This window comes from Enoplosus armatus, chromosome 15, assembly GCF_043641665.1.
Source record: "Enoplosus armatus isolate fEnoArm2 chromosome 15, fEnoArm2.hap1, whole genome shotgun sequence".
In the NCBI taxonomy this organism is placed as follows: Eukaryota; Metazoa; Chordata; class Actinopteri; order Centrarchiformes; family Enoplosidae; genus Enoplosus; species Enoplosus armatus.
The window spans coordinates 2,481,413-2,507,085 of record NC_092194.1 but is presented as its reverse complement, the minus strand read 5'-3'; the positions used below and the strand labels follow the sequence as shown (position 1 = coordinate 2,507,085).

The following is a 25,673-nucleotide window of genomic DNA, read 5'->3' as shown; positions in this document are numbered from 1 at the left end:
GCAGATAATGTCACTAAGAGGCTATTTATTGGGCCATTTGTAAAATAGGTTATGTTTTTCCTCATACCTGCCAAACTGGGAGGCACAAAAGCATACTTTTTCTCACTTAAGTTTGATCCCAATGAATACATATGAAATGAAATGAAATGAAATAACTTCAGTAACTTAAAGTCTGACTCACATACAGTTTTGCCCATTTCATCCTTGTATAAAGCCGTAATATTCACAGAAAAATCCTCAGGTTTGGATTTTTAAAGCCCTGAAAGTGGTGGGAAAGTTGTGTTACCCAGCGGCTCCGTTAAAGTCAGATCTGCTGTTAGCTGCCACCATTTTATTGATCTGGGATTAGAAATGTGAGCCCAGTGTGTTAGTGGGCCATGGATTTAGGCCTGTGTGTGTGTGTGTGTGTGTGTTTAAATGGGTCAGTGTAGCAGGCTTTATTGATCCCTTGTCAGTTTTAAGTGTTAGATCCTGCTGGTGATGTTGCTGCAGTGGAATATCTATAGATCTGAGCTATCACTAGTTTACACACACACACACACACACGGTGAAAGTCAGAAAGAGAGCGCATTATGACTAGACATTGACATTTATTGACATGTAACGCAGGTACAGGTGGTATTAGCCAGAGAGAAGAGTGTTAAGTGTATCTGTCTCATCTATAATGAACAGCCAGATAGTTTGCGCCGACCTTAGCCGTGACATTAAGCCGCAGTCCTTTTTCTGAATGGAAACGCCAACCTAAACACAAAAAAACACACTCAATCAAGTGCAAGAACTTTAAGCAGGTGTTGCGTGCTGGCCGATGGGCCGCGGCGCAGTCATATTCCTCACAAAACACGGCCAGAGGAGCCAGAGCTGGGCAGACAAGAGGCCCGGTTCGCTGGTCCTGCTGTGAGTTACACTTCCAATATGTGACACACAAGCTGAACCATGGTTTGTTACATTTGAGTATAGTTACGCAGTCTAGTTCAGTGTTTTGGTTTGTTTTTTAAAGCTACATTTAGAGAGTCTGTTGGCGTGTTTCCCAGTCACTACTGTCACACACCAGGCATTGATTATGGAGCCGAGGGTGACATCATGTTGTACCGGTCAAAGATGATCCTCTGGGAGGTGGCATTCATCACGCCTTTGTAACTGATGGCACAAACAGGATAATGAATTATTCATTTTACACCTATTGGAAAAATTAAAGCTGTAATCAAACTAAATGGCACTCTCATAGCCACCTCAGCGTTGTTTGAATTGTCCCACTATTCTTAGACATGCTAGTGTTACAGAATGCTACATGCTTAGTCTGTTGTCGTGCTAATGTCGGCATTGAGGTCAGACTGAAGAAACCCTTTTGATTCTTCAGATAGCGTGGCCTTTTCTCTGGAAATATTTTTTAAAACAAGCAACAGTGTAAGTCGATATTAATGCACTGGAAAACCAAGAACACGTCGTGCAGTATTTCCTCTCTTATATAGTATATTTGGCGTTTATGGTGGTCGTCCATCTCATCTGCAGTGTGTCTTGATGAAACAAGCTTCCAAGGCTGACAGCGTGTTTCTGCCGAATTCCCTGCCGCGCCTCGAAGATCTGGTAGCCAGCTCACATGTTTTATTCACGCTGTATAGAGCGTGTGTGTGCGTGTGCCTCCTGGCCAGCGTAACAGTATCTGCCGGTATTGCACCACCAGCTCAAAGCTGTCCGTGCAGCTCTGTCATACCTGTGGTGTAAGCCGATAGTGCGCGTTGTCTGCCTGGTTAGCAGATGGCAGTAGAGCAGAGCCCTATGTCTTCATTAAGTTGTTACAGTGACCAGATATACACACTAGCACATTTTCAGAAACACGAGTTTTGATCTCTTTCCACGTTGTGAGAAGGTGTGCGTGTGTGTGTGTGTGTGTGTGTGTAAAACTGTCTGCAGCCCTTCCCTGCTGACAGTCACTTCCCTCATCCTCACTCCCATTAGTACATTTCCCTTCTCCTCCTTAACCAAAGATCATCAGCACGTTTCTATGTGACCTCATTCTCCCGTCACATTTCCTCATCTCAAAGCGACTTGCTTTGGCGAGACTAATAACACCTTTTTGATGAAGACACTTCACCTCTTCCTCTCCTGCGTTTGATTTCATTCGAGTTAAGTTGTTTTTATTTGTGTGTCAAAAAAAGTGTTTTTGTCCCTCTGTCTGGACAATCAGGTGTGTTTTGGGAGTGGGGAGAGGATATTCTGGAATGGAAAGCATTCCCTCCTAGTGGGCTGTTTCTTTCCTGACTCACACACACACACACACACACACACACACACACACAGTCTCTCTTTGTCGACAGCAGGGTGTTTCCTGTTGGCTGCTCGCCTATACACACACAAACATGTAGGCACACAAGTCTGGGTCAATTGGTGGCTGGACTTTGATATGTTCCTACTAAATGGGTTTTGTGGAACTGGGCAGATGCACACTCTTTTTATGTCACAGCAAACAAGCTGCTGTTAGAGTAACAACCACATTGCTTATATTTTGTCTTGCTCATCATTATTATTATTATGCTGGTGATGCTTTTACTTTGTACTTTCCTGTTTCTGTAGGTGGCATTATTCTTTACGTTATAGTCTACAGAAACCAAAATCTCCCTGTGTGTGTGTGAGGATGTCAAGTTGACGCCTAAAACAATGTCAGAAACTGCTCTTGTCAGAGAAAGTTTTTGGTCCTGAGTTCATGCAGTATTTACTTTTTTAAAAAACATTTATGAACTACTGTTTAGGGCCCAACAGATGGCAATACTTACATTATCGGCTGATTTGAGCTTATCACGGATATTTAGGGGAGTGAATCGGCCAAAAAGCTACAAGATAATCACAATACAGAAATGCCAAAGATATGCTATATTGGCCCCTAAATCGGTTTTTGGCCTTCACAAATATGGACCTCAGCCTCAAAAGATCCAGTATCTTTCAGGCTCTAGTTCAAAATGTTTTGGTGATGTTTGAATTGTGACTCAACTTAATGCTTTTGTTTCCCCCAACTGGCTACTGATGGACAGCCTTTTGCACTGTTATTATAATTGTGACAATAACATTTGAAATGTATTTGTTCTTTACCTCTCTGCCTCTACAGGAGACCTTACAGCAGTTAATAGTCATGCCCCTCCCCAACATCCTCTGCATCGCCAAGGATCCCATATCGGGTAACGCACACTCCCAACACATCAGGCCTACATATGACCTCCTTGTCTATGCTTTAATAGAGATGCACTATACACACATGTATCTTCAGTTTCCACGGCCTGCACTGAATGAAGTAAAAGAAAGAAAAGAATATATGTTTCTCCTTCTGCTCGGATTCTGCTGCCGTGACATCATTTCAAACACTGGCCTTTTTGAGCATTTAAATTATCGCTGCAGGAACTGGGGGTAGTTTCTTTTCGCTGCTGATGTTCTGATGCATATCGGACGCAGGATTAGGTGATTAGACGCTTTATTGATTTACTGCTTGATAGTTTTGAACGTTAGGTGGTCATGGGTTTGAAAGAAAATTTGATATATTCTTATTGATCCAATTGCATGTACGTTTTGTAGTCCAACATGTACTCATCTGCAGTGAACCTGCTGTTTCCTGTTGAGATAAACAGATTAAAAGTGTCAGTGTCGTTACATTAACAATGATAAAAAGAGCATGTAGTCTGCAGCGAAAAGGTCAGCTGCAGCATATAACACTGCCTGAGGGTTGAAACAGGCAGTGTTATCAGTCCCCATCAACCTGTAGATCATTCCTTCAAACATTATTAGTGACTTTTATTAACCTCTCCTGTCGTAGTTTTTATTTCCACTTTTCCAGTGTGTTGAAAGGTCTGTATTTTGACATGCAGTTTGTCTCTGTGTTTTGTTTTGTTTTCCAGCTAAGAGCATGGAGGAGATGAAAAGTCTTTTGTTGCTGATACTAGGCTGTGCTGTCCAGGTAATGCACACACGCTCTCTCTCTCTCACACACACACACACACACACACACACACACACACACACACACGCCCAAATGCCGCAGCTTACTGTACCACCCAGTCTCTCCCAGGAAGCGCATTTGCGTCTGTTTAGTTTTGCATGTCTGAGCACAGCCGTGCTGATAGGGCGCAGAGTGGGACTGCATGTGGGTGGGACATACGGGGTCAAAACACACATGGAGTCACGATCCGATGGTTTATATACAGCGGTAACCATCAGAATTATGTCACAGTTTGACGGTTTGTGAGCCATAACAGTTGCTTAAATATTTGGACATGGTAATTAAGTTAACAACAAGTTTGGGAGTGTAAACCAGCAAATTGTGAAATCCATTCCTGGGAACTGTGAATTTAATGTAAGAATTGGCCAGGCATGGCGAGTTCAGAGTTAATTGGGTTACCTGTAATTAAAGAGGAGGGGCTAGTCGTGTGGGAGGTCGAGGCGCAGGTGGTTTCTCTGTCTGTTTGTTGGTTCAGCTCTTTGTTGTCTGTCATTCCCACTTCTCCCGAGGCTCTGAACCCACCAAACAGTTTCAATTCATCTCGCCTTTTTCTTTGCCCGCGGCTATTCTGTTTCTCCCTCTTACCTCCCTTTCTTTCACCCCCCCCCCCCCCCCCCCCCCCGTTGTATCCCTCCCTACCTGTACTGGTTCTACTGGTTCCAGGAAAGAGGAAAGCCACAAGGGAGCGATGAATGGAAAGACGGGAAGGGAGGGGTGGATAAAGCCCGATGAAAATGTTGTTGATGTTGTACTAAATAAGTCTTCCTCCACCCCAGCAGCGCTCAAATAAAACATTTGCCAAACAAATGCGCTTTCTTCGTCAAACTACATTTCCCACCGTCCTCTTCTGTTCTAATGTAATGGCAGAAGAGAGGAACATTAACCACCACAATTCCATCTAAATGTGTTCCCTATTTTGCTGTATTCCCGTTTGTGTCTCAGTGTGAGCGTAAGGAGGAGATGATAGAGAAGATCAAGCTACTGGACATTGAGACCCAAGCTGCCATCGTCTCTCACATCCAAGAGGTCAGTGGAGCACAATCACTGCTAGCCTATAACAGACATACAGCCAGTGATAACTGTGGATCACAAGTTCAAATACTTCAAAAAAACATGTGATCTACAGCTTTTTTCTGGGGCTTTCAGCCACCTCTTAGCCCTCATCAGTGGATGGAGTTTGCTCACTTGTCGTGAAGCGACAAAGTTTATTTCATGTGACCTAAATGCGTATGAAATTTCAAACTAAAACTCGATTCATGACTAAAACCTCAGCCAGAAATATGCATATGGGTTCTTTTCATCAGAGCTATGAAGCAGTGTGTACACATGGTGCTGTTTTTAGAGTATGGCAAGTGTGAAGGGCAATGCACAAATTCAGACATTCCTTTATAAGAAACAGATTAAAACACGATCGGACATTTCTCATTGGATAGACAGAGAAACACTCTGAAGTGGTTAAAGACGTCTTAAGACGCTGTGAAGTGCCTAAGGATCTATGGCAGCCACTTCTCTCGACTAGAAATGGAAGAAAAAAAGACCTAAAGCGCCTAACTACACCATCCAGGCAGGACAAAAGGATAAACCCTTATTGTCCCATCGAAGCCATACAAGCATACATCAAATTAAGTCAATTTAAAAGGGTGATATAGCGATTATACTTGATTATAACCTGTAGTAAAAACAATCTGTTCACACACTTCCATTATAAAAGTCTAATATCATAGCCCATAAGCAGAATGGCCTTCTAACTCTTCAGCCAGATACAGATGGTTTAGTTTCAGTGATTACTACGCTCATTTTTAGCACACTATCTAACTTGATTACAGTAACTCAGAACACATTAAGGACACATAAGATGCAACTTTAGAGTCCTTAAATGTCCATAGGTGCAGATCTTACAACCGCGTACTGGTACAAAACATACACAATTGGTAACGCATTCACTTTGAACGTACGGAAACACAACGATTCAAACAATAATTCACGGGTTGAACATGTCCAACACCAGCTGACGTCAAAGGACAACAACAGCTTGGTCAGCGGTAATCAATTTAAAGACTGCGATTCCTATTTCCAGACAGCTTGGTCATTTTACTTCACCCCCAGCCCTTCACATATAGGCTACAGACGGATCTCCGTTATGTCAAGATCCCGAGGTTTCCAAATATGTCAAACAGTTAAATATACAGTTGCCCTACTTTTATGCAAAGAGGAAGCCACTGCACTATATACAGCCCAACCTATGCTGTATTTTGCACCGTTGCATTGTTTGTGTCTATCTGTTGCAGGTGACCCACAACCAGCTGAATGTCCTTGACCTGTCCTGGCTGGAGGAAGGCTCGGAGCTTGCACACGCAGAGCTGGAACCGCTGTCCCGCAACATGGCTGTGTCGCTACGGCAACTGATTGACCAGAGAGACCAAGCCAGTGAGGTACTGAGACTCGCACACGACAACCACTGCCAGTGCAATCATTATTGTCTACTTTTTATATGATGGATATGATGCAGCTAGTTTGTAGTGTTCAATGAGGTAATTCTGTTTCAGAATCCACTTGAACACACTAATAAATATATTTATCAAATTTAAAGATAATAAAAGTTGGCAGAAGTCCGCTCGTAGCGTTATTTCAATGGGAAAAGAATTAAACCTGAATTTAGCAAAAACACTTCTGCCTTCCAGGTGATCGTGGATCTGACCCAGGAGAAGGACTACCTGGCCAGCCAGCAGCCCCAGGAAGGGTGCAGGAACCTGGGCATGGGTCCTGGAGGCGCGGGAGTGAATAACGGCGGCTCCGCTGCTGCTGTGTCGGGGCTGACCAAAGAGGAGAAGCAGCATCTGTCTGTGGAGCTCGCCGATACCAAGGCCAAGCTCCGCAGATACAGACAAGAACTGTGAGCCTTTTTACAACTTACCGCTGCTCTGATATTTCTACGTTACCAACGGATCGTATGACCACCTGTAATGTGAAAAAGAGTGTCGTTCATAGTGACAGCTCGCAGAAAGTACTCTTCCCACGTGGCTGAAGCAGCAGCTCACAGTCCAAAGCGTTCCTGTGGGTGTCGCTGGTTCGAGGCTGAATTGTGGTGATGCAGCTGGAAGTCATTATACATCCAACATAGCTTATTATGCTGTCGAGCTCTGACAGATCTGTAGTGTAATCACATGGGGGAATCCATCCATTTGGAGATAAACCATACACCCCCCCCTTTACACACAGCATTCTGCAGAACACTCTGTCTAGATTCTTTTACCTAGCTACATTAAAGACTTACAGTAACACGTCTCATTACTGTTAGTTGTCCAACTCTTCAATTACTATCAACCTATATAGACATTGGCAGGGTGTGGGGCTGATTATACAACATAATGACAGGTTGTAACACTTTGAATTGAAGCTGAACTGTTATTTGTGTATTTGTGTGTGTGTGTGTGTGTGTGTGTGTGTTTTGCAGGGAGGAGAAGACAGAGCAGCTGATGGATTCAAAACACGAGGTGGAGCGTCTGGATCAGGAGTCACAGAAACTGAAACAAGAGGTCAATACCCGTTTCTAACCAGTAGAGTCAGATCTATATGACAAGAGGAAAATGATGGGGGGGAAAAAAGCTGATTGGTCTGCACGGTTTGTGTTTAAGGCTGGGGATACACTACACAATCTTTGTCTGGATTCTCCACAGGGTTTTGTATTTGATTGGTAGAAATTCATTAATTGTACTAGGGATGGTTCAATAGCAGTACAATGGTACAATACGCAAAGAAAATGAAATGGAAATGGATTGTAGTCTATACAGTTGATACTGATCCATTTAAAAATGACTTTTAACACGAGTGGCACAGTCCTGCTGATGGGCTTGAGACATCATTGGTTCTTATAGTTGCAACATAACACTATAATGAGCTTTTACTACCGAAGGAAATGTAGTTTGGATAGTTTTATTGGTTAGTAGAGTAAAACAAAACAAAGCACACACTACAAGTGTTAACATGCATCCATTTGTTATTTTTTGTAGTTTTCAATTCAATTAGATTCAGCTTTGTTGTCATGTTATGCCTTTTGAAAAGCAACCCAATGACGCAGATCTAAATCCTGAGTCCGCGCCCCACCCCCTCTCCCCTCCCCTCCCCAGATCCAATCCTTGGAATGTATGAACAAATTAAGTTATTGGAAAACAATATTAATGTGTGTGTGTGTGTGTGGTTCAGAACCAGTCGCTGTCCTGTGAGGCTCGTTCGGTCAGAGTGTACCGGGACGAGGTCGACTCCCTGAGGGAAAGAGCGGGCCGGGTCGACCGACTGGAGACTGAACTGACCAGGTGTAAAGAGAAACTCAACGATGTTCACTTCTACAAGACCAGAGTGGAGGTACGAGCACAGCTTCACACTACACACCAATACACACTTAATGACAGACTATATGCTATCTTGGGTACGATCTCTTAAGGTCCATTGGATATATTCATTTAACGTGGCAGTGCTTTTCATAGTTGTACATAATTGTCATGACCTGCTACTTGCTGTGTACTTAATTAGGGCTGCAGGCCACACTGCGCAGTTTGCACATGAAGTGCAATATGACTCGCCCAGAACAAGTGGCCCCCGTCTGGGTCAACGGGTTTAAGCTTGAATGCCGATTCCCAAAAAAGATTTCAGTTACATTTATCCATACATGTTTAAATGATTTTCAGTATATTTTTGTTGTCCCACATTGTACAAAGTCACATTAACTATAGTTTTCTTAACTATGTTTTGTCACAATATGTTCCACTGCTGAGTGTTGTGTTTAACAGTGATCATCTGCTGCTATAGTTAATATACCTGGTACACCTATACACTTTCCACAGGATCATAATCTCTCATTTGCCACCATATGCTTAGTGTTATTGACATGCATAAACCTTTCAGCTGACAGAGGAGACATAAACACACTATGATGGCAGGCTCACTTGGCAGCTGGCAATGGCAGTCCACTCAGCGGTATGTGTGTGTGTGTGTGTGTGTGGGTGGTCATTCAGGAGCTTCGCGAGGACAACCTGACTCTGATGGAGACAAAGGTGCTGTTGGAGGAGCAACTGTCCGCCTCTAGGGGGCGCTGGGATAAACTGCACACGTTGGAGAAAGACAATCTGTTACTACGAGCTAAAATACACGACCTGGAAATGGTACTACACTATCCCTCTGTTATGTGTTATTGCCATATAGTAATACAAGTTCTTGTTATTATCAACAATTCAAAATATCGTGTATGCATTTTATGATGACATGAAAGATCATTTTGAAAGATGATATTGCACCCTTAGTTCAATAGTATTGGTATTAAAAGTGCTCAGGTTTTATGTTAGGTTCGCTGATCTTGTGTGTGTGTGTGTATGTGTGTGTGTGTTGTGCAGGAGAGGGACAATGAACGTCAGAGGTTGGAGGAGCTGGTGGAGGAGAACATGCTGCTGGAGATTGGACAGAAACAGAGTATGAACGAGTCGGCTCACCTTGGCTGGGAGCTGGAACAGCTGACCAAGAACCATGACAACACTAACACAGAGAGTAAGAATGCGCGTTCTGTCCATTATGTTCTGAAATATGTATTTGCTTATTTAAAATGATCCCCATTAGCAATCAGCTACTTCTTCCGGGGGTCCACACCTGGCATATAATACATAAAACATTACATTCTGAACTTTAATTGCATTAATGTTTATAGAATTGCATAAATATAAATTAATAGCATAAGTATACATTAAGATAGATCAACCTGTGCATATGTTTAGGTAGAATACTATTTAAAAATCTATATGTAGATGTAGAAGATTAAAAAGAGAGTTATACAACTCATATGAAGTGAAACACAAACCTCTGCATATTCCTTTTAAAGGATGATTTATGTTTTATTAAACGGATATTAAGGAGTAAATTATTCCAGTTTGTCATTATTAAGTATTTTTCTCTGCCGCAGCTCGGAAGTCGCTGGTCCATGAGCTGAACGAGTGTGTTTCCAGTCGGGTGTTGAAGCTTGAGAAGGAGAACCGGGAGCTTCAGGCCTCCATAGAGAGACTGAAAGAGGATAACCACCTCCTGCAGGAGCAGCAGCTCCACACCCAGGAGCTGGACAGGGAGAACCAAAGCCTCAGCAAGAAGGTTCGGGGCCTGAATGTGGACATTATGGCTTAACACAGACTGGGTCTACAGAATATATCTATATCTGAATTTTTATTATAAGAACAGATTAAAATGTTTCTATTACTTGTTACTTAGGTTTTTTTTTAATTGCTAATAACTATACTACCTTTTATCTTGTTTTCTTTGTTGTTTAGTTGGAGCGTCTCCAGGGTTTATTGGACCAGGAGAGACTGACCAATCAGGACATGGAGTCGTTGGGAGAGGAAATATTGAAGGAAAAACAGAGTCTGGAGAGAGAAATACACACTCTGAGGGCAGAGAAAGACAGACAGGTAGTTAACACACAAACACACAGGCACACACACTCAGGCAAGACATTGTTATGTGTGTTTTTTACAAGACACCAAAATACCACTGACACTCGGCTCCCCTCGTCCTGTCCAATCAGATCTCTGAGTTGGAGAGCGAGAAGCAGCACCTCTCCGATGCGGTGGCGTCCCATCAGGAGCGCGCTCAGTCGAACAGCGAGGCGAGGGTCCGCGAGGTGGAGGCAGAGAACCGCCTGCTGCACCAGAACATCACCGACGCCAGCTCCCGACTGGCCAGCTCCGAAACCCAACTCAAACTAGCCAATGAGGAGGCCGAGAGGCTGAGGGAGAGGGCGGGGCGGTGTGAAGAGGTGGAGAGAGAGGCGGCAAGGCTGGAGAGGAGCAGGGACGCTCTGAACAGAGAGGTTATGAAAATAGATTTTACATACACACATATATTTATGTGTGCTGTTCTTCATATTAAAAGCTAACTGAATTGATTCAAAATAACTTACTTCACTATTTTACCTCCAGGTGGCCTCTCTGCGTGCATGCAGCGAGCGGTCAGAGGATCTCGAGAAGCAGATGTCCTCCCTGGAGCAGGAGGTGCACAGGCTAAAACGGGAGGCAGAGGAGGCCCAGCGGGAGCTGCAGCGACTGGGGAGGCAAGAGTCGGACAACAGCCTGCTGTCGAAGGAGAACCTGGACCTGCGCTGCTCCCTGGAAAACCTGCGCTCCTCAACCGCCCGCCTGGCCACCCTACAGGAGGAGCATAAGGAGTCGCAGAGAGAGACACAGGAGCTGCGGAGGAGGCTGGAGGAAGCCAGAGAGGAGGCACAAGGAGAGAGGAAGAGGGCAGAGAGGCTCGAACTGAACGTGGCGGCTGTGAACCAGGAGAAGCATCGCTTAGGGGAGGAAATGCAGCGGAGCAAAGAGGAGAGGGAAGAGGTGGAGAGAGAGACGGGGGAGATGCAGGCCAGAGAGGAGGACCTGAAAAGGGAAGTAGAAGAACTGAAAGAGGAGCGCAGGAGGCGGGAGGAAGTTGACAAGGAGAGGAGAAAGCTGCAGTTGGACCTGGAGCAGTCGGAGAAGGGCAGGAAGCACCTGGAGAAGGAGAGCTGGAGGATCAGAACGCTGCTGGAGGGTAAAGAGGTAGAGCTGGAGGAGAAAGACAGGCGACTGGCTACAGTGGAGAAAGAGGGCGCGGCTGTGAGCAAGGAAGTGGACCGGCTGAAGGAGGTGGCAGTCAAAGCCAAGGAGCTGGAGAGGGAGAACAAGGATCTGCAGAAGCAGGCGACTATTGACAAGCGGACTCTGGCTACTCTGAGAGAGGTGAGAGGAAGAAGCTTCAAGACTTGTCACACAACAAGTCTTTTTTTTTTTTTTTTCAGCAGATGGAGTCATAGAATTTAGATCAGAACAATTTAAGCACTTCTCCATGTCGGACTAAATAGCAGTTGACAAAATGATTTCACCACAAGGTCCCTTTAGCGGCTGTTTTTGAGCTTTCAGTTGTATCACATGATCCTCAGCAGAGCCAGCATGGATGGAAATTTATACAATTCAGTGATATGATCAGAAACTCCGGAAATGCAAGAAATTGACCTTGTAGCGGATTCTGTTTTGGCAACTAATGTTTCCAAGGTCCAGAGTGAACTCACAATCTCAACAGAATAGTATTGAATAACTCTACAATGAATATGTAACCACTCAGTCCACTATATCAGGTAGATAACAGTAGACGTGCGTGTAGAGTTTCACGTTCGTTTCTTTGTGTGTGCAGGAGTTGGTGTCAGAGAAGCTGAGTGTTCAGCAACAGAGTGTCGAGCTAGAGAGACTCAACGAAGAACTGGAGAAGATCGGACTGAACAGAGAAAAGCTCCTGCAGCAAGAGCACACGCTGGAGGACAGGTAGTTTTCTCTGATGTGCTGCCATTTCGGCCCCATGCGAGGGCTACTCATCAGATTTCTTTTTTTTTTTATGTGTGTGGAAATGAATCTCGGACGGCTGGCTGATCGACTGACTGTCTGTGTACGTCAGCAGGTACAGGCTGCTGGAGTCTCGGCTGGAGGAAACCGTCCAACAGACCATGAAGGTCAAAGAGGAGAAAATCTCTTGTCTGGAAAGGAAAGTAGAGGAGAGCGACGCGCTCAACGCCTCGCTACGCGCTGAGCTAGCCACCGTAAGGACTCCAACTGCCTGACCAAACTATCTAATGTTACCTGATGAGACAATCCTTTTCAATGCTTCACTCACCAATTGAGCGTTGAAATGGGTTGTAATGATTATTTAGATGTGTATGTGCAATCACAAATTATAAGGTGTTGTATTGTAGAGTGTGTTACATTATGTTATTTTTTTTTCTGCTGTAGGCTCGTCAGACGGTGTCGGCACTGCGTCAGCACCAGGAGGAGGAGGCGGAGGAGGAAAACCACAACTCCCAGCAGCGCTCTGGGAGCTGGCGGGGTCAAGGGTCAGCCACTGCCGAACTGCTCCGAATCAAAGATCATCTCATTGATGTAGAAAAGAATGTAAGATTTTCCTTTTTTTTTAAGTCCTGATGTTTCTGTTTTTAATCGTTAAGGTATTGCATATATTTATATTTCTAAATTAATTCTGTATATTCTGAGTATATGTATATTGTATGTAGCACATTTAATGTTCTTTTATACATTTAGTTTTCTAGAATTTACTGCTTTCCCACGATGCACACTACATAAATAATACACGATTAGTTTATTAAATGTTATCTGTTCAACTATTGGACCATCATTGTCACATGAATTACTTGAGGTGCCATCTGGATGTTTTTCTTTTACTAGGCTGAGTCATGAATTGTATTGGTGTCATTGTTTCCTCCAGAGTGCCTCTCTGCAGACAGAGAGCAGCCTACTGAAGGAGCAACTCAAACAGCTGGAGAACCAGAACACATCTCTGAACTACCAGATGGTGACCCTGCAGCGACACACCGCCACCCTGCAGGAGCAGAATTCAGCCTTACACACGCAGACAGCAAAACTGCAGGTAAACAATTCAGTCACGTAGTGTTTTTGTAAAATGGGGCTAATAAGTAACACTTTCACCACGGAGCTCTAACGGATGTCACCGCGTCTTAGGTGGAGAACTCCACGCTCTCCTCCCAGAGTGCATCCCTCATGGCCCAGAACGCGGTGCTGCAGGGCCAAGTCACCGCCTTGGAGACGGAGGTCGAGGCGTGGCAGCGGCAGCGCGAGGAGGCGTGGCGAGCCAGAGAGAGCGTGCTCAGCGACCACGAGCGCCTGCTCAGCGTGCACGAGAGGCAAGCGCACGAGTACGAGCAGCTGATCAGTCAGCACACCGCGGTGAAAGGCAAACAGAGGGCGCTAGAGAGCGAGCACAGGACTCTGCACAGCAAGTAAGTGAATAACATACAAACACTACTAAGTGAGTCAGATGACAAATGGAAGAGGCTCAAATGAATCTAGTTCTCTGTTAAAGTCTCAGTGAAATGGCGATTAGAGCATCTTCAGCTTCCGTAATGGGACCATTTGCGAGTGAAACCGAGCACGCGGGCTGGGTTTAGCTTCCAGAGGAATTTTAAATCAAATGCTTGGGCGTGAAGATGCTTATTTACCATAAGCTTGCAGAAAAAATGGAAGGTAGCATTACTTACTTTAACCAATATGTGATATATTGTTTCTCAGCAATTCCAAACAACGTGGACACAAGCTGGTGTTTAGGAGCTGCGAATCTGTATTTAGGTCACGACTGAATTTGGCCTGTCTAGTAGCTATGCTGTAATCCTAATTACTAGTTGTAGTATCGTTGTAGTAGATTGAGGACTGAGGCAAAGTAACAACATTCTACTGCACAACAGAACTCGAGCCGAGTGTGTAAACAGACGCATGGAGTCACATGAAACGTACACACATTGTATTTTATCACCACCAGTGGCTGTAGGTCACAGCACTATTGATCAGTGGCGGGGACATCAACCAAACACATTGCCACTATCTAACCACAGCCCAACCCTCCTTAACTCACACGGAGTTGCTGTAAATGATTTGTTCCGTCTTGTTACCAGGGCGCTGGACTTGTTTACTCCTACTTGGGCCCACAATGGAGACAGGGCTGCCAATGTTTAACTAGCCAAAGAAATGGAAACTCGTCACTGATGCCAACATGACATCACATTTTACAATTTCAGCTGATGCTCTTATTCCAAGAAACGTAATATTGACGCACCCCTGCTCCCCATTTCACATTTGTGTGTACGTATTTGTAGTAGACGCCATACTCGGCTGCATGCGATCAAAGGTTTGTGTTGTCAGTGTCGCCAAACATAACCATTAGTTAGGCTTGCTCAAGTTGTAACCGCGGACACTATCGAGTAGAAATAACCCCTATGCTCTGTCTTTCTGCAGGTATTGTATTTTGCTGCAGCAGAAGGAGAAATGGGAGGAGCAGGAGGGGCGGGGTCAGAAAGAGAAGGAGGATCTAAACCAAGAGATCCAGAGGAATCGGCTACTGCAGCAAGATAATCTACAGCTAAAAACACAAGTGGACAGGTACTGTATTTTTTTCACACAGAGTCTGTCATGTCTCTCAGCCAAGTCATGGCAAGAATTTATGACTCTGTGATCACCTCTGCGACTACTGCTTGTCAGAACACGTAAGGCCAGTCTGATACGTCAGTATCAACTTTCCCAATCTGCTTAGAAGTTGTTTTCTTAAGGTAGAAGCTTTGAAATGGTTATGTTCAGGTACAGTGTAAGGCCAGAGGCAGAACCTGGGAGATTTTCCAACTACCTGAGTCTGACCCCTTCGGTTTCCCCTTTTTCAGATTGACAGGGAGCCAATCGCAGCAGTCGGAGCAATGTGAGGGGCTCCAGCAGCGCATGAATGAACTCAAGAGCTCATTAAGCTCCGCCCAGTTGGAAGTGAGTCAGTGGATGGCACGATACGACTCGCTAATGGAGCAACACCAGGGCCTGGATCTAACCATGACCAAACTAGACAACCACTGTGAGGTAAACGGGGCCTTTTTATTTCACCATGCTGCCTCGTGGGGATGCATTTGACTAACAAATCCTTCCTTCTTGACCGAACAGCTACCGGCGCAGCAGATATTTTATTTGGTGGATCACCACCTCTTTGATCCTTTCCCAACCAGACTCCTGCGTGTGTGTTTATTTTTTTTTTTTAGCTATTGAGTCGACTGAAAGGGAACCTGGAAGAGGAGAACCACCACCTCCTGAGTCAGATCAACCTGCTGAGCCAGCAGAACCACACACTGCTGGAGAGGAGCATGGAGAGCAAAGAGCTGTATCACCAGGAACAGAAGCTATACATGTAACTGCACACAACACCACACCTGGAATACAAGCCACACATGCAGCTGGCGTACCATAAAACACCTGCACTTATGCAGTATACGCCGCAAGTAACACAAACTATACATGTACATTTTGAGCAGACACCACCATTAACATGTAATTATCCAGAACTGCTTTTAGAAAAAACAGACGGATACAGTTAGGTCGGGAAATATTTGGACAGTGACATCATTTTCATAATTTCAGAATTCATCCGGCTGCTTCTGTCTTTTGTCACATCATCAGTAAACACCCGTGCCATTGGAAGCCATGCATGCCCGTGGCAAGAATTTATGACGTGAACACCCTCAATTTTAAAGCTGCGAGTCTGCACTTCACTCCCATATTTATTATATTGCTGTGTCAGTGTCCAAATATATATATGCACCTAACTGTAGATACTCGTATGCTGAAAATGCAGAGAAGCTTCAGAAAGATAGAGATTACAATGATGTCTGCCTGTGTTTCTTTCCTCCTGTGTGTCTCTCTCTCTTCATCTAGTGATAAGCTGAATACTCTTCGTCGTCAGAAAGAGAAACTAGAGGAGAAGATCATGGACCAGTACAAGTTCTATGACCCCACACCTAAAAAGTAATCAACACCTTTCATTTTCTTTTTACAGAAAATAGTCGTGTATAGTGTTGCAATTCTGCACCGTGAGCCACATGTAACTGGTTAATGTATTTCAGATACTGATGCTGGATATATGACAGATAGAGGTGTTGCTGTGTGTTGTCAGGAGGAGTCAGTGGGCCGGAGCCAAAGCTTTCGCCAAACTGATTAAACCCCGAAAGGAGAGCAGCAGGGAGAGAGGCGGCGACCGAGACAAGGAAGGAGGCAAAGACAGAGAGCGAGCAAAGAGCGCCCCAGACATCCCGCTACCCGCCCCGCCACCCCTCCTCCCCCCTGAGACCCCGCCCCCGCCTCCCCAGCGGACGGCAAGCGACACGCAAGACGGCGGCCATGCCCACAGTAACCATAACAACCACACCGCTAGCCCCAGCCCGGGACCCCAGAGTCTTGTACTCACGCCCATCAGCCGAGGTAAACACACTCACAGACACACACACACACACACACACACACCCACATCTATATTAACAAAATTCTTCATACAGCGTTAATTACCAGGTCATTAGTTTGAGTTCGGTAAACAGTATTTGAAATTCTGATACATCATATGTCCTTTTATATTCTGGTTCCAAAAGCGCAAAGCTTTGGATCAGGCACACCTCCCTATCTGCTCCTGTAGAGGGCACTGTTGACCACCACACAACTGGCTGACTGAATAACTGACAGTTGCTGCACCTCAGGTTCTCTCATTAACATCCATTGTATCTGTTCTCTACTGTGTTTCCCACGTTACCCAGGCTCTGCTCCTACAGTAGAAATGCTCACAGTACAATTATACTCTCCACTTTTATCAGGGTGACTTATAGTGAACTATATGCAGCCGTTCTCATTGAGTTTCACTATTTTTAGATCGAACTTAAAGTCTTGTATGATTGCAAGAAGTGATTGTGAAATAACATTCAGTAAAATCAAACATAAAATGTACATCCGTCAATTTCTGAGCCCTTTTAAACGCCTTGTGTTTGTCTTTCTTTTGGCTTATGTTTACATTAATGGATACCTAGCTTAGAGGCAAAATCACTGCAATGGTCAGGACCTTTGTGCCTTTTACAAGTGCTATTAAAAGCAACTTTTTGCAGTGACAATTATTCTTGTGTCGACACAACAGGTCAACATACTGAAGACCTGATGAAGAAAAAAATATTTGGTTTAAATGAACAGATAATCCAAAACTCCCAAAAAGGCCCTAGGTGTACATCTGTTAGCATAAGTGAGACCAAATGTCTGGCAGTTTTTCTTAATGACTGAAACTTTTGTATTGGCGGGTTACTTTCTCCTGGTGAGCTATGGTTTCCTGTATCAGTTGCACCGGAGGTTCCCAGTCTGTGCGTCAAGACTAAGGGTAGGAAACAAGATAAAATTAAATGATGCTTCACCAAATTATGTTTATTATCTGTGTAGTGTAGTATTGTATAGTTCTGGCCTTTATGCCAAATTTGCCTATTCAAATGAATGGATGTGTTGGTATCAACGTTTCATGCTATGATTATAGCAAATATCACGGTATTATCTCAATATTAACATATCTGAAATGCAACCATTAGAGCTGAAGCACAGTTAAGTGGCTGCATACCATGTCTGCCTTGGCTTTGATCAAACCTAACGAACGCTGAAAAGTGAGCCATGTATTGCAACTTTATTGGACTTTTATGTTAATGCTTTTGCAACGCGTTTTCTGCTTGTCGGTCACATACAATGCATCCTCTCTTATGTAACATTACACCTCAACAACACAAACTGGCCGTTGCTCAGTAGGTCAACCAGCTAATGTTATCGCAGCAAGCTGGGGCCACATGAAAGCTAGATAACTACGGCCGACTTCACAATAGGTGGACGTAGCCATTACAACAGTTACGTCCTTGGTTTCTGGGCTACCGTTTTGAAGCCTCAGGTTTGAGAGGGTGGAGAACCAGAGGACACTATGCTCGCCCACCTACACCGGCAACCTGACTGCACCAGGCTCCTGGCTACACCGAGCGAAGTTGCTGCTAACAAAGTTAGCTTGTAAATGTACTCACCAGTGTCTTTAGCACAACCAAACGCCGCTATCCTGATTCACAAGGCTGCTTCGCCCTTAAGCATACTCTGCTTTATCGTATATTTGACTCTAAATGGACCATAATTTACTAAATGAACATCATGCTGTATTGAAGAAGACTTGAAACTAGAGCTCATCAGGAAAATGCTTACTGAGGTAATAAATCAAGTGAGAAGTAGAGTCATTTTCTCATAGACTTCTACACAATTGGACTTTTTGCAACCTGGCGACCTGGAGGTTGGTGCTTGGGCAGGACACTGTACTATGTTCAGGGTGCCCTCTGAAACGATGGTAGTCATGGTCATGACGGTAATAGAAATTGTTGGCTGTGTTGTTACTTTTGCTGTCGCTACTATTCCTATTTCACAACGGTATATAGTACACCACCACTTCTTTAATCCAACTTGTGACCAAGGACCGCAGGTAGCCATTGCTCATCATTCTATCCCAATAATAGAAGTTGGTTTCTAATGCATGCTCCAGACTGTGTTTATGTTTTATTTCCATGGGTGGTCTTTTTTTCTTTCATTGCTCTACTCTTCAGTGGAATTCTCTCGGCTGAGCTTAATTCACTCTTAGTTCAGCGAAGTGGCCTTTGAATTGAAAGTTGCCACACTCCGCTTATTTAAGGAGATAAGTTAAAAAGTTATCATTGTATAATAAACAATAAAAAACAGTTAGGTCTACAGTTTCACTTCATGTGCATTGAGCTTTGCACCAGTAGTCATACTATGTTTAAATTCAGGGTGAGTTGAGGTCAGTCTTGAGTCTAAATGCATGATTTTACTGAACTACAGATTTCTTTTTTCTTGTTTCATTCTAATGGATTTTCTTGCATGGTATCTATAATTTAGCATCCTGTCAATCACATAACTTGACAACTTCTTCTGTCATTGGTTCATCATTTTCTTTACTTTTCTCCATCCCTCCCTCCTGTCTCTCCATTCTCTCTATCTCAGCTCCTCCTGCCCCAAAACGCTTCAGTTTCCTCCGCAGTAAAAGTCAAGACAAGCTCCTCCCCCCACCCTCCTCCTCCCGCCCCTCCCTCTCTCTCACCAGACGACTGCGATTCTGGTCTTCCACTGACATCACAGCCGACGCCCTCTCTAACCAGCCAATCACAGCCAACGGAGTATTCTAAAAATCCTCCTCCTCCTCTTCATCCTTTTTAACCATACACATCATCATCATCATCATCTTCACTGCCACCTCCACATCAGACTGTCCAACAGCAGCACTTCACGCACAAACGCACACACCTCATAAACACTAATGCAGGCACAAATTGCACACTCCTCAAGCATACGGATAAACACACAAACAGGTGCTGTTGTGATCCAGCCAGTATTACTAGTAAGTAGTGTGTGTAGAGATGGTTTATGTGTGTGTGAGAGTGTGCGCGCACACATGCACATGTTTCCCAGCACGCCAGGCTTGCCCACATATATCTGCATGTCTTTATGTTTATGTTTGATTAGTACCTGTATGAATGATGTTTATGTGTGCGTGTGCTGTCACCCCCCCTTAATGTTTTTAATGTGCCGCGTGTGTGTGTCCCGGTGAGGATTCATTTCTGTATTAAGAGCGGATCTCATTTCAGTCTGTTCTTGAAGTCAGTCTGGAGTTGCTGAAGAGAGATCTGTTTGCATCACAAAGCTTTGCTGCAGTTTTCTCTTCTTGCACTCTGCAGCGACAGGTCACCACAGCAACCATACTGCAAGTGCCAACTTGTCACCCAGCACCTCTTTCAGCGTTGTCTGCTTGTCTACTCGCTTTAACCCTTTGTCCGCCCGTCCTTTCCTGAAATGTGAGCTATTTAAAACACCTGTTTCACGCTAATATTAGCATCTTTTAAAGCTGCATTAGCAAAGATAAAAAATCAAGGCACCACATCAGCTTAAAGCGAGAATATGTCAGTTTAGCCACTCTACAGCCTTACTTGGTCTGGGATGACCAGTGGCTGATGGGGGTTAATATTAGCTAGTGTTAGGGTAGATATAGCAGAGGCTTTCCACACTGCACTTAGCCCCAGGCTAGGAACGCTTTCACACTGGCACAATCCTCCCCAACCCCAACTTTATCCCAGGGCTTGCTGTCCCTGACCCAGAGTTCAAGGGTTAGCCCAGAGTTTGCAGGGCCATCACCCTGAGAATCGACTAAACGAGGCCGGTGCCAGCGTGAAACGGGGCTAAGTTAGCCCAGGGCTAAGAATATGCAGTACGAAAAGCCTATGACATTACTCCGTCAGTTCACTGACTTTATGACTCTTCTTTACTTTTGCTACTGTTACCCTATGTTACAGCATGTCCTGGATAAACATTTCAATGACTTCAATCACAAAAGTAAAACAAGACGTAAACACGCCACGATGTGCTTGTGTGCTCCCATCCAATGCCAATGTGCTATTATGCTGTAATTACCACTTGTGGCCACTTTTTTTGCTGAACAACCGCCAGTAAAAGTTACACAGTCTCTCTTTTAAATTGGGGAAAGAGCAACTCATTCACAAAAACTGAGGCATAACGGCTTTTCCCCACTATGCCAAAATGATCATGTCAATGTCCGATATATGTTACAGCTGTATCCTTTACAGATGTCAGTGACCCCTGTTTATTGATATTGATATCATATATATGATATAGAAATATCCAGCTGTAATGTCTAATTAGAATCAGATACATTTGCTGAATAATAACTGATATCACAGTGATTTATAAGCTTCCAGCGTACCAGAATCCATTAATGGATTGCTAATGTGTTGCTTGGCTTTCCCGCTACTCTATGTTTTGCACACAAACACCACTTATGGTCACACCGTGGCGTACAGCTCCAGAATGGTGTCTCACACCATTCTGATTTGGTCCGCAGGTTTGACTGACGGCAGGGGCCGTGGCGTTTTTCGTAGCAGCACCCCAGGAGGCAGCAGTGAGAGTGTCAACGGGGAAGATGGACATGGACAAGGTAATTTAAATTTTAATGAAAATAAAACATTCAATGAAAATGCGGCGATTCCAATTTTGAATTAAGACTTAAGGTGTTTTCACATTTCCACCTACCTTTTGAGATGATGTAATTATTGCTTATATGCTTTGCTGCTCAGTATAATAGTGATGAATTATTCTGCCTTAAGACATTGGTTTGCTCCCGGCAAAGTAACCTCTTTGAGTTTCCTGCCACCAGGTCAGACCCATAAAGCTCTGAGCTCCCCTGTGAGCCATCATTCATCCTCACTGGGCCTAACCAACAACGCCAGCTCCAGACTGGGGCAAGGCCCCGGCCGCAGGCCCAGAGGTAAGCCAGATTATTAATACATAACACCTTACTCAGAAGTCAGCAAGCGAATGTGAGTGTATTTATGACGGTGTGTAAAAAAAAAAAAAATTCAGGTCTGTTATATGACGAAGACTCTCGCCACAACACGTCCGACTCCATGTTTGGTCACCATGACAACACGGGAGGCCGCCCAGGGTCGGCAGACTTCAGCCACAACACCTCCAGCTCCAACTCGCCTATCAACTGCAGAGGTATACACATTTTACAACAGTTAACGCTGCTTATAAATCTTGCTGTTACCTATTACTGATAATAGATCATAGAGGTTTTACATACAGTATTCTGTCCTAAAAACCCTGGTGTAACTCATGTTTCTATCCGTCTTAGACACGTCAGATTGTCAGGTTCGCTCAGCCAGCCTCTCTAGTGACGATGTCGTGGGTCTCAGCCAATCACAGCAGACTCTGTCACGTAGCTCCACCCTTCCGTACGACCACACACCCCAGAGGGCCCAACCACAGCGCGGAGGCGGGTTGAGGACCAAGACCCGCCCATCTTCTCCTGGAAGTGAGATGGTGACGCTGGAGCAGTTTCTGCAGGAGAGCAACGTACAGTCACCTCCCATGGTAACATTTGTAATTATTGTCTACACACACACAAGACATATAGTTAGCTTCTGTGTCAATAAATACAAGCAATCACATGGAAACAATTTAGATCAGCTTCATGGTGGAAACTGCTACAGTATTAACATTCTTTAAAAAATACATGCATAAAGAACTAAAACAATGTAATGGTTTCCTTTATGCAGTCACACATTACTGATCTTAAGCTCCCACAGGCTGATGGATTCAAGGTTCAGATTCATCTTAAAACACAGATGATGATGCCAGCTGCTGTTGATCGCTTAGCCTACTGCTCCGAATCAGAGTAAAGAAAATAGCCAGTGAAACCTTTTCTATCTCAAGCTGTGCCTTTCTTGTATCTAGAAATGAAAATACATTTCTGCAGGTTTGACATTTCAAGGGGAGACTATATGGCTGCTGTCAATGTGTATAAGAAAAGAGACAGTCCAGTTTTCGTGTTCACTCACAACTTGAGACTGCGTGGGGAAAAACTAAAAGATCTACAGGAGAGTAAAAAGCCATTTTCCTCAGAGTTGGATGGCAGAACACGCAGTCTATTAAACTGGACATTGACAAACGATTCTTCAGTGTCTTCCATCTCTGTTGTCAATGTCCAGTTTAATAGACTGTGTGTTCTGAGTTAGAATGCTGTAGTTTGACTGAGTCTCAGTATACACTTCTCTGACTGAGGGCACCAAGTTTGCAAAGCACACTAAATTCCGTTACGATACTGCCATCCAACTTTGAGGAAAATGGCTTTTTACTCTCTCCGGACCTGCCTGAGTTATTTCTGCAACCATCATCTAGCACCTCACGTGACGATGTCCCGTCGGAGGGCGTATCTCTTCTCATCATAGAGTCTCATACCTGAGGTATGCTGGCCTCCGGTCATTATTAATGAATGCAGTTTAATCTGCCAATGATGGGTATCGCTACAGAGCAGATCACACACAGCTGGCTCGTGACGTGACATTACTGATAGTTTCCAACTGAGCAACACATACTCACTTACTTGAGCGAAACAGACTCCTGCCTACAAATCAGATGATTCTTCCAGCCTGTCATCCACACATGTACGGACTGAGCCAGACGTGTGAAATCAGGCGTGAGAATATTACTTGAAATTGTCATCAAGTTGTTAAGTCCAAACAGATATCCTGTTTCCCTAAAAGAATTTCAACACCCATAATAATTCTTCTAGATGATCCCGCAGAGAGGGAGAGGCCTCCATAGTTGCCTTTAAAACAACACACATTCCTATGACGATAGGATATTAAATACAGCGTGATTCAGAGAACGATGCCTAGTTTAAATCAATGTCATAAATAATGTGACAGACACTGATTCCCACCCTTACATCAAAGGCTTTTGTCTCGCAAACAATCCACCAAGATCAGACATTTCGGTGTAGGCTGGACAAGTTCGTTCATTCTATCCGAAATAACGCTTTTTATCGCACTTAGTGCCATATCCCAAATTCTTAGTCGTTTGCCACGGTTCCTGGGGTTTACTTTCCATATTGTAAAACAAAACACCCTCCACTACAGCAGTTACGACAAGAAATGGAAACCTTTGTGATTTTAACAAAGTTCAACAACGTTTGCTACTGCTCCCATATAGAAACTACAAGCACAGCAGCGCGTGTCCTTCCCTTATCGTAACTTGGTTTCGTCCATATCCATAAAACTCACCAACACGCTCTTCTAAATTCCCTCCCAATTTTCTAGTTATAATCTCTGCTGTCTAGAAACATCCACCGTGTTCAGTCCTCTCTGTCCTGCTTTAGTCAATCTAAGTTCCAACCCTCGCCCACTGTATGGTCTTCTGGCGAGCGGTGGTGTTTAGCCTGCGAACACTTAGGGCTTGTGGGAAATGATGTTCGTTAAAGGTCACTGAAAAAAGAAACACTGAATAAAGAACAATATTGGATGGTTTTTCAAAAAAACCTACCGTCCTCATCTAAACATATACAGCGAGCCACAGGGCGTACTGTTGAGAGAGGCTCTGTTCAAAGGCTGTACTTTTAGGTAATAGCGTAGTTACAAATATCAGTGGGATCTCAACGGAACCCGAGAAGTTCTGGTTTCAGGTTTCGGCCTTTAATCAAATGACCACAAACCATTTTACACACAGAAAACCCAGTGGTCAGGGGTTACTTGGAAAATCTGTTAGCTTAACTCAAAAAACCAAATTTTTGTTTTTCCGTTGTGTAGGTGTCTACAGGAAGCAAGGAGGACTTGATGACTGACTATTTCACCAGAAGTCCCGCCCCCTCTGCGCCGGCTGGCAGAGATCAGGTGACTCCCACCAGCTATGTCATGCCCACTGTACAGTCATCCAACCAGAGGCCAGGCCAGAACGTCAAGCCCTCGCCCCGCCAGCCCGTGGGCCAATCCCCAGCCTCAGGCCAGCAGGTCACCCAGAGAACAAGCCAATCACTGAGCAGGGCTTTCAGCCTGGCCTCAGCTGATTTGCTGCGCTCCAACGGACCAGACAGCTTCTGCGGAAACGAAGGCCAATCAGATGTGGTTGTTCGTAGACCAGGGGGAGGGGCTAACGGGAGAGAACGGCCTCTCTCTGCTCGCCTGGCCGGTCCGACCAATCAGCCTGGAGACGGCAGCTTCCTGAACCCGCCTATTCACCATTCGTCCTCTCTCAATCTGCAAACAGAGCGATACGCAGAGAGAGAAAGAGAGAGGGGGAGGACTCCCATCGCTCGGAACGGCCCCTCCTCATCCCCCTCCTACCACCACCGTGGAGAGGTCGCCATGGTGACCCCCGTCAGGGCTGTGCCCACCACGCGGCCTGATGAGGCCTCTGAGCAGGGGGAGGTGTTAAGGGAGGGGCGGTCAGGCGACTCCTCCCACTTAAAGAAAGAAAGCGAGAGAGCGAGGTGTGGCTCTGTCGAGCGCCCGAAAAGCACACCTGCTTCCCCCGACCCCAACAACGACCCCCAGACTGTCTGGTATGAGTATGGCTGTGTCTAAACACTGCAACTAATGGACGTCTATAGGTGTGGCTGTGTCTAAAGATAGGAACTGAATACTCCAAAGTACAGTCTGCTGGGGCTGAAACACTGGAGCTTTATGGGCTGAGTCCAACCCCTCAGACAGTAACCAGTCCGTGGACTTGTGGACAAATAACTCTTGGAGGTCTACGGTTAAGCTTTGCTCAAATACAACACCAACTGGAAATCTGTCTAAATCCTGGAAAGCATTTAAAAACATCTCCGCTCAAAGGAGTCGTGAGTTCAGTTCATATTTCCTGGAACGAACTTTTGTAGGTGAACGACCAAACCTGACTCCATATGCCACCTTCCAATACAGCTGATTTTAAATAGCCCGTCA

The 25,673-nt window shown here is 44.7% G+C and overlaps 1 protein-coding gene across 1 annotated transcript in view; it reads left to right on the top strand.

The window, feature by feature from the left end:
* Positions 1-25,313, top strand: part of ccdc88c (coiled-coil domain containing 88C) — a 32,543-nt gene extending 7,230 nt beyond the window's left edge. The window contains exons 4-31 of the mRNA XM_070919853.1: positions 3,101-3,170; positions 3,882-3,940; positions 4,925-5,008; positions 6,271-6,414; positions 6,664-6,875; positions 7,437-7,518; positions 8,186-8,344; positions 8,995-9,141; positions 9,370-9,520; positions 9,930-10,111; positions 10,288-10,425; positions 10,542-10,826; positions 10,936-11,733; positions 12,185-12,312; positions 12,443-12,584; positions 12,784-12,933; positions 13,265-13,426; positions 13,519-13,796; positions 14,806-14,949; positions 15,225-15,411; positions 15,588-15,733; positions 16,258-16,347; positions 16,496-16,800; positions 21,296-21,388; positions 21,608-21,718; positions 21,814-21,951; positions 22,088-22,326; positions 24,540-25,313. Coding sequence (XP_070775954.1) covers positions 3,101-3,170; positions 3,882-3,940; positions 4,925-5,008; positions 6,271-6,414; positions 6,664-6,875; positions 7,437-7,518; positions 8,186-8,344; positions 8,995-9,141; positions 9,370-9,520; positions 9,930-10,111; positions 10,288-10,425; positions 10,542-10,826; positions 10,936-11,733; positions 12,185-12,312; positions 12,443-12,584; positions 12,784-12,933; positions 13,265-13,426; positions 13,519-13,796; positions 14,806-14,949; positions 15,225-15,411; positions 15,588-15,733; positions 16,258-16,347; positions 16,496-16,800; positions 21,296-21,388; positions 21,608-21,718; positions 21,814-21,951; positions 22,088-22,326; positions 24,540-25,313 — 5,598 coding nt within the window. The remainder of the gene's footprint in view (positions 1-3,100; positions 3,171-3,881; positions 3,941-4,924; positions 5,009-6,270; positions 6,415-6,663; positions 6,876-7,436; positions 7,519-8,185; positions 8,345-8,994; positions 9,142-9,369; positions 9,521-9,929; positions 10,112-10,287; positions 10,426-10,541; positions 10,827-10,935; positions 11,734-12,184; positions 12,313-12,442; positions 12,585-12,783; positions 12,934-13,264; positions 13,427-13,518; positions 13,797-14,805; positions 14,950-15,224; positions 15,412-15,587; positions 15,734-16,257; positions 16,348-16,495; positions 16,801-21,295; positions 21,389-21,607; positions 21,719-21,813; positions 21,952-22,087; positions 22,327-24,539) is intronic.
* The last annotated feature ends 360 nt before the right edge of the window (positions 25,314-25,673 follow it).